The sequence below is a fragment of the Zootoca vivipara genome, chromosome 5 (genome assembly GCF_965207765.1).
Source record: "Zootoca vivipara chromosome 5, rZooViv2.hap1.1, whole genome shotgun sequence".
Taxonomy (NCBI): Eukaryota; Metazoa; Chordata; class Lepidosauria; order Squamata; family Lacertidae; genus Zootoca; species Zootoca vivipara.
Window position 1 is genome coordinate 7,786,513 of NC_142588.1, and position 12,572 is coordinate 7,799,084.

At 43.8% G+C, this 12,572-nt stretch overlaps 1 protein-coding gene across 1 annotated transcript; it reads left to right on the plus strand.

Moving 5' to 3' along the window:
* Positions 1-304: 304 nt before the first annotated feature.
* Positions 305-9,384, plus strand: FGF23 (fibroblast growth factor 23). The gene is made up of 3 exons (XM_035138012.3): positions 305-601; positions 6,581-6,684; positions 8,175-9,384. Exons 1-3 carry the CDS (start codon positions 379-381, stop codon positions 8,571-8,573), a joined length of 726 nt encoding a protein of 241 aa, XP_034993903.3. The 5' UTR covers positions 305-378; the 3' UTR covers positions 8,574-9,384.
* Positions 9,385-12,572: the final 3,188 nt, after the last annotated feature.

Genomic DNA, 12,572 nt, shown 5'->3' on the forward strand with positions numbered 1-12,572 from the left:
GGGGGAGAAATGAAAATATCCTTCCATTAGGAAGGAACGGGTTGATCCCATCAGTGGGAAGCATTGTGATGTCAGAGGCTTTTTTCAGATTACATTTGAACATGTCATTAGTGCCCAAAAAGCTTACTTTGGAAGCGGCATAACCTCCCCTAAGAAACCTACATGCATTCCTTTTTCTGGATTTGTTGAGGTCTCAGGACACTCCCAAAATATTGCTATTACAAAACAAAAGGGATCCCGTGTCACTCAGCTGCCCTTTATAAAGCTGCTGCAGAAATTGTAGGGAGCCTATCTGAGGATTCACTCCAAAAGGAGAGGGAGGAACAGATTAAAGGATCAAGTTTCAGGTCCTGCTGCAGCCACTAAGAAAGAATAGCCATGTGCCAGGTCACTCGCTGCAGCTTCCTGAGGTTCATCCTGCTGGCCGCGTGTGGCTGGAAGGCAGCTACTGCTTTCCCCAATGCCTCGCCACTACTCAACCAGAACTGGGGGAACACAGACCGACTCCTGCACCTGTACACGTCCACAGCAAGACATAGCTTCCACCTGCAAATCAACTCCAATGGCCATGTGGATGGAAGCCCTCACCAAACCATTTACAGTAAGTACCACTGAAAGGTTGAGGGGAGGGGGGGAGCTGTTTCTCTCTGTTTCTCATTTTTCCAATAATAAATTCAGTTCACCGCATTACTACATTTTTGGCATTTTTTTTTTTATAAAAAAGTCCCCGTGAAAATTTGTCAGCATTTCAATCCACATTTCTCCCCATCCACACATTTCCCCAAGCAATTATGCCTAATACAATTCATTTTTTGTATGTTATTCCCATTAATCTACGCATTCTTGCGGAAACTAACCCCTAATGTTTTGTGAACTGCTTTGAGGTTTTGTTCTTTGTTTCGTTTACAATCGAAAGGTGTATAAACTTTACGAAATAAATCAATGACCAACATAAGCATATGACAACATGCACTTTACTTGCTTGGAGAACTGTGTTGCAAAGTTTGGAGAAGTGCGTATTGTGAAGGGCAGATTTCTTTGAGTTTGCATATACCAGGGGTCCCCAAACTAAGGTCCGGGGGCTGGATGCGGCCCAATCGCCTTCTAAATCCGGCCCAAGGATGGTCCAGGAATCAGCATGTTTTTACATGAGTAGAATGTGTCCTTTTATTTAAAATGCATCTCTGGATTATTTGTGGGGCATAGTTCTAGTTACAGGTAGGTAGCCGTGTTGGTCTGAGTCGAAACAAAATAGAAAAATTCCTTCAGTAGCACCTTAAAGACCAACTAAGTTTTTATTTTGGTATGAGCTTTCGTGTGCATGCACACTTCTTCAGATACACGGTTACTTCTGTTTCAGTGTATCTGAAGAAGTGTGCATGCACACGAAAGCTCATACCAAAATAAAAACTTAGTTGGTCTTTAAGGTGCTACTGAAGGAATTTTTTTATTTTGTGGGGCACAGGAATTTGTTCATTCCCCCCCCCCCAAAAAATAGTCCGGCCCCCCACAAGGTCTGAGGGACAGTGGACCGGCCCCCTGCTGAAAAAGTTTGCTGACCCCTGGCATATACTGTATTTTGGTAAGGTGCAAATCACAGAGGTTTGCAATACAAATGTGACCTAAAACAACATTCCCCTCCATCCCGCCCCTCCAGAGGAAGAATGCTGGGAATAAGCAGGGGAAATGGGCTGCCTTCATTTGCTGGTAGTGGCTTCCTAGAAGTATTATTGTAATAGCTGCATTATCCAGTCCACTATTAATGGAGAAACATGAATGAAGCTCAGTCACTGTCCTAAAGGGCTGCTCTCTAGTCCTAATGTTTAATATGGAGGTTTAATATTTCAAAAGGCCAGTCTCTCTATAAAAGTGGCAAACTTATTAGAAAGAGAACGTGCCCATGGTTTGCTTCTATTAACAAAAACCAGAAACTGAGCTCTAATTAAAAGCACGATTCAGTCAAAAAATAAACATCAATTGCATTGTGCCTTAAATTTCAAATATATACAGAATCGGGTTTATTCATTGCTTTCACAGCAGAGAAATTGAAGCATAGCTTTGCACAGAGGACATGTCTAAATTTTTCAAATTTTAGGGGAAATTTGAACCTATATTCTGTAAGCGGAAATATTCATTCCACAAGCAGGGACCCACTACAGAAAAGGGCTGTTCTCGTGTTGTCTCAAGACCAGGTGCCTCGGAGGAAATTGGTTTTCTAGATCCATTTAGGGCTTTAAAGGTCAACACCAACACTTTGAATTGTGCTCGGAAATGTACTGGGAGCCAATGTAGGTCTTTCAGGACCTGTGTTATGTGGTCTCGGCAGCCGCTCCCAGTCACCAGTCTAGCTGCCGCATTCTGGGTTAGTTGTAGTTTCCGGGTCACCTTCAAAGGTAGCCCCACCTAGAGCGCATTGCAGTAGTCCAAGCGAGAGATAACTAGAGCATGCACCACTCTGGCGAGACAGTCCGTGGGCAGGTAGGGACTCAGCCTGCGTACCAGATGGAGCCGATAAACAGCTGCCCTGGATACAGAATTAACCTGTGCCTCCATGGACAGCTGTGAGTCCAAAATGACTCCCAGGCTGCGCACCTGGTCCTTCAGGGGCACAGTTACCCCATTCAGGACCAGGGAGTCCTCCACACCCACCCGCCTCCTGTCTCCCACAAACAGTACCTCTGTCTTGTCAGGATTCAATCTCAATCTGCCAAAGCACAGACCTAAACCCCAATTGAAATGGATCTAGAAGACCAGTTTCTTGTAAGATATCTGGATCAGGTCCACAACCACCCACTCAGAAACCTTGCCCAAGAAGGGGATATTGGCAACTGGCCAGTAGTTACTTAGATTTTCCAAATCCAGGGAGGGCTTCTTGAAGAATGGTTTTACCACTTCAAGCAGGCAGGGGCCACCAAATCTTGCAAGGAAGCATGCATATGCGCACACACAGACTAGGGTTTTTTGTTGGGGGTGGGAGCTGTTGATGTTAATTTTTTTATATCTTTATTTTGGATCTTACGATTTATGTGAAAAAATTTCAGTTCGGCTGTGTACTTGATGTTCTGTTACATTTATAGTTACGTAATTTTGTGTGTGTTGTAAGCCGCCTTGAGCATGGTTTGAACTCCGGAAAGGCGGCATACAAATAAATGGTTGGTTGATTCTTTGCTTTTCCATGGGATCTAGCAAAAAGGGAGATGTGGCGTGATGCCTCTTTAAGATCAATGAACTGCTTGCCGGAGCAGGTGAATAGTTTTTCATCGGCCAGGTGCTTTTGCCTTAGTATTCCTTCGTTCGATATGTACGTTCATACTTATCTTTGGATAAGTGAATGCACTTGTATGCTATATGGGAGGCTTAGAATCATAGAATTGTAGAGTTGGGAGGGACCACGAGGGTCATCTAGTCCAACCCCCTGCAATGCAGGAATCTTCTTGCCCAACGTGGGGCTCATACCCACGACCCTGAGATTAAGAGTCTACTGCTCTACCAAACAGCTTCCCAGTCATCAAAATACAATACAGTGGTACCTCTGGTTAAGAACGTAATTTGTTCCAGAGGTCCGTTCTTAACCTGAAACTGTTCTTAACCTGAAGCACCACTTTAGCTAATAGGGTCTCCTGCTGCCGTCGTGCCGCCGGAGCACAATTTCTGTTCTCATCTTGAAGCAAAGTTCTTAACCTGAGGTACTATTTCTGGGTTAGTGGAGTTTGTAACCTGAAGCATTTGTAACCTGAAGTGTTTGTAACCCGAGGTACCACTGTAGTTACAACCAAGCTGGCACACCAGTGGCAACATGAATCTACCCATCCAATTTATTCAAGCTATCCAAGTGTGTAACCAGGAACAGCTCATCCAGGGGCATCTTACCCCATAGAGGCTAGTTATGCGGGGCACCAGGGTGCCAAGTTCTGCAGGGCGCCAGGGAAGAGGTGGAGGCTGGACGTGGCGCCTCTTGGCATCAGCTCGCTGCCCGCACCATACCGCCCGCGCCAAAGCAGTGCCATGCCCGGAGCCTCCATCTGCCGTCCATCTGCCGTGGCCACTGTGGCACAAAGCGGCCAGCTGAGCCAGGAGGCGCTGCGTCCAGCCTCCGCCTCTTCCCCGCCGGAGGAGCCGCCCTCCAGCCCTGCTGGCAGCGATGTCCTCCCTAAAAAAAGGCTGACAACACTGGGAAACGGGGGGGGGCACCGGAAGGAGCTTTGCACCATGGCGCTGGATACACTTGAGACGGCCCTGGCTCATCTAAGCTCCCACAAAAGTGGCTGCTCTCCTCAGCACTCCCCTCTCACCAGGCAGCTAACACACTTCCTTAGACTTTGTCGTCAGCGGAGACCCATCGTCTCCAGAAGAGCAAGAGGTGGTGCCGGAGCCCTCATTGCTCCCTGAAGCGAATGACACCAAAGGAGGTTGGCTGAATCATGCCCATTTCTAAAAAATTTACAGTGGTACCTCTGCTTACGAATAACTCTACTTACGAATGTTTCTACTTACGAATGGAGCTCCGTCCGCCATCTTGGATGCGGTTTAGATAGGATTTTTTTCTACTTACGAATTTTTAGATAGGGTTGCTTCGACTTACGGTTTTTTTCTCCCAATGCATTCCTATGGGATTCGACTTGCGAATTCTTTCGACTTACGAATGTGTGTTCGGAACACATTAAATTCGTAAGTAGAGGTACCACTGTATATGGGAGGCTTATAAAAGAAAAAAGCTTGCAAAGCAAGTAGCTTTGAGTTAATGCAGACAACACTGCCTGTTTATTCCAATAGAAGGGTATTTAAGGGCATAACAAGACAAGGCAACAGAGATCTGTGACTGCAGGGGGGGGCTGTTGGGGCATTTCTCATACTGCAGGGGACCTGCATGAAATGAGTAGATGTTCAACCTGAGTATGGCTATCAGCTATCTGATCTGAACCTTCCATGTTCTTCCTTATTTATTTATTTTGTCAAAGTATATCTAAAACACACTTTCTTGTAAATATTGCAAGATACACAACCCAAGAATGCAATACAATGGTACTTTGCGTGTTGAACAGCTTGGCTCCCAAACAAATCAGCTCCCGAACGTCGCAAACTCGGAAGTGTTCCGGTTTTCAAACGTTTTTTGGAAGCCGAAGCTCCTGCAGCCAATTGGAAGCCGTTTTCTAACAGTTCTGGGAGTCAGACTGACTCCCAGAACAGATTAAGTTCGACAACCAAGGTACCACTGTACTAAAAGCAACATAAATGCCAAACAGACCCTTAAAAGCAGGCTGAGTGCTTTATTTCTTCTCAGGTGGGAAAGGCTGCCCTTTGTGGGCCCTTTTTTCATTCATTCATTCATTCATTCAATTTATATACCGCCTTTCATCTGAAGATCACAGGGCAGTTCACAACATATATCATCGACCCTATTATGGGGAATGTTTTGTTGAGATGTCATTGGTGTGAATTGCTTAGCACTTAAGAGATCTAGACTGGCAATAGGTTTGGTTGGCTCAAAATGTCCTTATGGGCCAAATTTAGGGTGGAGGTGCAGAAGCTCCCCATTGCTGTCCTATAGCCTTGGGGGCTGTTCTGTTCTTCAGATGGTCTAGAGCTGGATGCTGATTTGGGAGTACATACTGAGTGCTCTGAGTCCATAACCAAGTTGACAGGTTGGCACCCGCCTGTCTCAGGAGACAATGGAGGAGTGTGCCTCCGGAAGCGAGGTCAAACTGTTGGCGGGTTACAGTGCCTGCTGTGGTTGTAGAGATGGGATGTAGGAGAGACATGTTTTGTTGCAGCCAGGGCAGAGGAAGGTGCCTGGCTGTGCTGCTGCAGATGCACCATGGCTCTTATTCTCTCTGAGCTCTTCCCAGTGGTCATTTCTCCTCTGGTCACTGCTGTGGATGAATGACCTGAATGCATGTCTCCAAGCACTGCGGTCATCTGCAAGCAATTCCCACATGGCAGCCTTCATGTCACATAGATATTGATGTTGCCAGCCTTCATGTCACATACATATTGTAAACAAAATTCGAAATGAAGTGATAGCATAACAAAATACACTATCTTTTCTTAGAACTTTCCTGTTCCAATTAAAATTGTGGGCAAGCTTTTCCCCCATACCTCAACTAAAAATAGTAGGTATGCACACTTCTTCAGATACACTTGAAAGAGAAGTCAGTCCCTTATGTATATACAGAAGTTATAGAATCACACTGCAGGACCAATTGCAGTCATCAGCAGTCGTTAACAGCCACCTACAGGTTTACCACTCCCACCAGCCCATCACCCATTCCCACCCACCACCCACCCTCTGTATATACATAAGGGACTGACTTCTGTTTCAAGTGTATCTGAAGAAGTGTGCATGCACACAAAAGCTCATACCAAAATAAAAACTTAGTTGGTCTTTAAGGTGCTACTGAAGGAATTTTTTTTATTTTGCTTCGACTCAGACCAACACGGCTACCTACCTGTAACTAAAAATAGTAGGGTTAGCCAGATAACTCTAATACTTTGGGACTGGATCTTGCCTTTGGCCACCAGATGGTCATCTCTGGTTTACGGCATTCAATTATCCTCTAATGTTTAACCATTTAAATTTCAGGTGCCCTGATGATCAAATCTGAAGGTGCAGGCTATGTGGTGATAAATGGTGTGAAAACTGGGCGCTTCCTCTGTATGGATATTAATGGCAATATCTTTGGATCGGTGAGTTCTCATATGAATTTTTCTGGCATCTTTCAAGTGGTGACATGTGCCACAACAGCCAAAGTGTGATTCTATAACTTGGAGATGCAATATGCCAGTATTGCTGGACTTCTAAGGAAACCATTCTCCTTCACCCTTTTGCTTATGCCTGAGACATCATTTTCCTTCAGGCCCCTGCACAATGACTTATGAAGGATGTCCCACATTTCTTTCTGCCTGCACGACACCACCAGCAGGCCACACCTGTGCTACAGACAACCCAGAGGGCTGCACAATTTGCCCTCTTCGGTTTGATATTGTGAAACCCTGGGCTTTACATAACTGTGAGGCTGTTAACCTAAGAATACAGGTGGCCAAACCTGGAAGATGTGAACTCTCCCTTCCATCCACAAATACGCACACATCTTGGCAGTCACTCAAACAACTGCCAATCTGCATGTTCCTCAACAAGTATTTCGGGTCAAAGTATGCTGCTTTATATCAGGGATGGAGAAGCTTTGGGGAAGGCAAGAGGGGGGCGCATCTTTATCTGTCTCCTCCCCTGCAGGCCAACTTTAAGAAATGGGTAAGACAACCCACCTGTCCATCACCTTATGACATAATGACATTGGATAATTAGCAAGTGGGTGGTCCAGTCCACCGGTCAATGTTTTATTGAAACTGCTGCTAAAAAGGAGCCTTTCCTTTCCATTTTAGCAGTGGTTTAAATGCAAACCACTCTGTGCTCCTGGAACAAGGCCCACTCCCACTGGACCAGCAAGAAGATGCCAGGGCAGCTGGGCACTGTTTCCAAGGAATAGTTCTATGGGCAAAACTGGTACCCTTGCCAAGCCACATTTGGCTCATGATGGAGGTACCCCACCCCTGCCTTATATCTTTATTCACTGCAAAAAAAAAACCAACCCTGCAGGTGTCCATTTATTAAATGGTAGCTTATCACAGGGCATATAACCATTTGATAAAGCTTAGTTATCACACTTAAAAAAAAAGATTTCATCCCTTTCCTGCTTCCTTGGATTTCCGATTCCTGCCTCCACCCCTGGCATTATTTGTTTTGAATGTGGTATTTTTCGGTGCAGAATCTGGATTTTTTTAAATTTTGTGTTATTTTTGGTAAAAGGTTGAGGTAGAAGGGTTATCACTTGGAGAAAAAAATCAGTAAAAACAAAAAAAACCCATTGACTATGCAATGGGAAAGACTAATAACTCGGACTTCAAATGTTTTAGACGTGAATGTTTTGGAAGGTATTGAACACCTCACAAGCTGTTATCTGTCAAATAGTAACACTGTTATCTATAAAATAGTACCAATGCTAATTCCACTGTACAGGCATTAAAATGCTAAAATATATAATGTTGAAATCAAATATCATAAAGACAATTAGACATACCAAATATGTGGCAAAAACCCGGGCAATATTCAACATCTGTAGCATTTTCAACTCGAATTTTAATACTGTTCTGATTGCGGTTCTTGTTCCTTCCTTCAGCACTTCTTCAATTATGAGGACTGCACTTTCAGACATTGGACCCTGGAAAATGGCTACGATGTCTACCAGTCTCCCAAGTACAATTATCTCGTCAGCCTAGGGAAAGCTAAGCAACCTCTGTTCCCCAGTATGAATCCACCACCGTACTCCCAATTCTTGGCCAGAAGGAACGAAATTCCTTTGGTCCAATTCAACACGCCAAAACCTAGCAGACATACGAGAAATGCGAGTGTCGATCCCTGTGGCAGCATCATCTCAGCTGGAAACGTCTCTGACGACCCAAAGGGACAATCATCCACATATCATGGTGTAGTTGATTCAAATGCCGAAAATGGAGACCCCAACGGCGCAACATTCAGCAGGTGGTTTTCAAGCCCTAGAACTGATATCAAAACCTGAACCAATTTGTAACAGTAACCTGCTTTCTGTCCTGACAAGGAAATAATCTGAACAATTATTTTAAAGTATTTGAAAAAATGCTTTAGGACTCTGATACAGTTCACAGTATCAGTTTAGAATAAGGTTTTAAGAAATAATTTATACATATTTTTAAAATTCTGGAATGTTTAGGCATTTTTGTCTAAAAAAAAAGTTCAGCAACTTTTGGGGTGCCCTGGTTTTAACTTTTTGAAATATGGAACCCCTAGGCCAGGGGTCCCCCAAACTAAGGCCCCGGGGCCGGATGTGGCCCAATCGCCTTCTAAATCCGGCCTGCGGACGGTCCAGGAATCAGCATGTTTTTACATGAATAGAGTGTGTCCTTGTATTTAAAATGCATCTCTGGGTTATTTGTGGGGCCTGCCTGGTGTTTTTACATGGTTAGAATGTGTGCTTTTATTTAAAATGCATCTCTGGGTTATTTGTGGGGCATAGGAATTTGTTCATATTTTTTTCCAAAATATAGTCCGGCCCCCCACAAGGTCTGAAGGACAGTGGACCGGCCCCCTGCTGAAAAAGTTTGCTGACCCCTGTCCTAGGCTAAACAGTACTGAATCAGAATAACCCATAGTCTGACAATATAAGGCAGCTTCATATGTCAAGAACTTGTATTGGAAGGAGCCATAACTCAAACACATGCCTAGCATTTAGAAGGGACAATTTTGTAATGTCCAGTATCCCCAAGAGTTGTTGCCTGACAGGTAGATATAGCATGGGGTGAGATGGACCAATGGTCTGATCCTGTATAAAAGACATCACTTTTCCTCCTTTACTTCTCTCCTTCTCTACTATGCTGCAACGTTTACAATCAATTGTCCACTGTGTTTAACCATCTCATATTAAGAGCAGAATACGGTATAACAAATATGAATATACTTCTCTCCTGTGCAAACCATTGCCATAATGTAAGGGATTATTTGAATATCCCCACATGAAATGAAGCAGTGTAAGCGTGCCAGATTGGCTACTAAACCATTATAATCTGAAACAGAGCAAAACTTGGAACAACTTCAGCTACAGCTGAATCGGAACCAGGAAACGTAGCAAATTAAGTGCCTGGTTCTGTTTGCAAGGACCAAATTTTTCTTGACTGAAGCTGTGGGCGAATATATAAGCCATATAAATCATGGATGCCACAATGAGGAAGAGAGAAACAAACGTCTGCCTGGGGTTTTAATAACACTTAGTGTATGTATTGTTGTCTTTGTCCATGGAGTTTTCTTGGCAGGGATACTGGAGTGGCTTGCCAGTTCCTTCTCCAGGTGGATCACGTTTAGTCAAAACTCTCCACTATGACCTGTCCATCTTGGGTGGCCCTGCATGGCATAGCTCATAGCTTCTCTGAGTTATTCAAGCCCCTTCGCCATGACAAGGCATTGATCCATGAAGGGGGATCTTTGAGGGCACTAGGAGAAGGGGACGACAGAGGACGAGATGGTTGGACAGTGTTCTCGAAGCTACGAACATGCGTTTGACCAAACTGCGGGAGGCAGTGCAAGACAGGAGTGCCTGGCGTGCTATGGTCCATGGGGTTACGAAGAGTTGGACACGACTAAACGACTAAACAACAACAACAGTGTATGTATTGGGGGGGGGGAGATACAAAGCAAAAACATTTGTTTCAGCCCTAATGTTTTTGTAGTCTTTCAAGCTCTGAATCTTTGGCGTAGGGTAAAGAGATAGCAAGTTAATACTACCACAATGGAACATCTTTCCTTCAACTTACATAATCCTGCTGAGTTCTAAGAAACAAGCCAAGCTACATGATCAGCAGAATTATATGACGGAGCTCTTAGTGGAGACAGTATCACTTCAGACTGCAAGTTAAAAATTACATGTTTGAATGCTCATCCGCCTTTTAAAATCTGCTGACATATCCCTTGCTCTTTGAATTATAGCCAACTGTCATGCTCAAAGTAGAAACACTGAAATCTGTAGTCTTTAGTTAAGTCCACAGATTTCTGCGTGCAGACTGCTGAGTATGACTTAATTGGATGCCACCCATTATATAAGTGAAATAAACCCAGATCCTCCACATCTGATGTACACATTTTGTTCACCTCTGCAAAAGCTGAGTCCCGGGGGCTCCCATGGGGTGCTTCAACACTTCAAGCTGATTCTCTTACTTTCTTCAAATCTCTTGAAAGTGCAAGTAGGGAAAATAAGCCTACAAGATGCTGGAGAGATTTCACACTTTTCCTTAGTGCACTGTAATAACCTAGAGTGCTTTTCAGAAGGGCTTTTCGTTTGCACTGAGCTGTGAACTCTTCAAGATACTAGACCTCATTAATAATGAGACAATTTTGCTGACCTGTTTTTAGGATAAGGGTGCCAGACAACCATGGTCATATTTACTCAGAAGTAGGTCCCACCGTAGTCATCGGAATTTACTCCCACAGAAGTATGCGTGATTGTGGCCCCGATGCTCAATTCTAAGGAAACATTGATATTATACTGCAGGACTGGCTCCCTGCCTGGCACTATTAGATTGTATAAAGAGGAGGTTTCAAGGTACGCTTTCCCTGTTATGAATGATTATTTCCCACACTATTAAAAACTACAGGACTCTTACATCACTGGAAAATGTAGAATGGCTTTCTCCATAGTTGGATATTCCCTTTCTCAAACAACAAGGGAATTGTTGAAGGAAAAAAAGAACCCCTGGTTGTTTCCCAGCTAATAGAGAAGATTTGGTTCATGCGTTTTATGTTGATCTATTTATTTATTTATTTATTTGAATTCTTCGCCACCTTTTAAGAGTATTTATGAATATTTATAATGATTATGTATACCCACCATTTCCAATTTGTAATGAAAATACAAATAAACTTTCTCAGAAAGAAATAATGCCTTGCTTTTTCTCTCTCTCTCCTGTGATTTAAAAACGCCCCTTTCCAAGCCTATCCAACATAACGATTCCCAAGCTGTGATACAGGGCATCCAACTGAACCACAGGAATTAAGTAACTGAAAGGTCCTGGGGTCACGGTCACACCATACTGTTTAGAGCATTGAAAGTACATCATGTAAAGTGGTATCTTAGTGGTGAAATATATACAGTAACTAGCTGACCCGGCCACGCGTTGCTGTGGTTCTTTCCTGTGATCCCCCCCTACACCCTGTCCCGATCCATGACGTATCCTGCCCCTCCTCCGTATAACGCCACTTGAGGGCGCTGTTTGACTTGGTGGAAAACCAGGTTTCTACCTGCCCAGATTTGAGATGTCAGGGATTTTTGTCCCCAACAACGCTCGGGGAGTGGCCTGGATCGTTGTGTCAAAATTTCAGGACGATCGGTCAAGCGGTTACAGAGAAAAGTGCGGCCGACACTTTCAAGATTTTTACATTTATATATATATATATATATATATATACAGTGGAACCTCGGTTTATGAACACCTCGGTTTATGAATTTTCAGTTTATGAACGCCGCGGACCCATCTGGAACGGATTAATTCATTTTCCATTACTTTCAATGGGAAAGTTCGCTTCAGTTTATGAACGCTTCAGTTTATGAACAGACTTCCGGAACCAATTACACCCATGCTTCAGTTTATGAACGCTTCAGTTTAAGTACTCCGCGGACCCGTCTGGAACGGATTAATCCACTTTCCATTACTTTCAATGGGAAAGTTTGCTTCAGTTTATGAACGCTTACTCCGCAGACCGTCTGGAACGGATTAATTCACTTTCCATTACTTTCAATGGGAAAGTTCGCTTCAGTTCATGAACGCTTCAGTTTATGAACAGACTTCCGGAACCAATTGTGTTCATAAACCGAGGTACCACTGTGTATATATATATATATATATATATATGAACACAGCCTTGTAAGCCTAGCAACAAAGGAAGCTACCCTTTACATCAGGGGTGTCAAACTCAAATTCATCGGGGGCCGCATCAGCAGTTTGGTCACCCTCAAAGGGCCGGTTGTATCTGTAGGACTATGTGTCCACTCTTT

Excerpts from the sequence above, each read along its gene's own strand:
- FGF23 (XM_035138012.3), top strand. The coding sequence starts at position 379 with ATGTGCCAGGTCACTCGCTGCAGCTTCCTGAGGTTCATCCTGCTGGCC. Across the intron at positions 602-6,580 it reads CCCTCACCAAACCATTTACA|GTGCCCTGATGATCAAATCT; the intron begins GTAAGTACCACT and ends TTTAAATTTCAG. Across the intron at positions 6,685-8,174 it reads ATGGCAATATCTTTGGATCG|CACTTCTTCAATTATGAGGA; the intron begins GTGAGTTCTCAT and ends TCCTTCCTTCAG.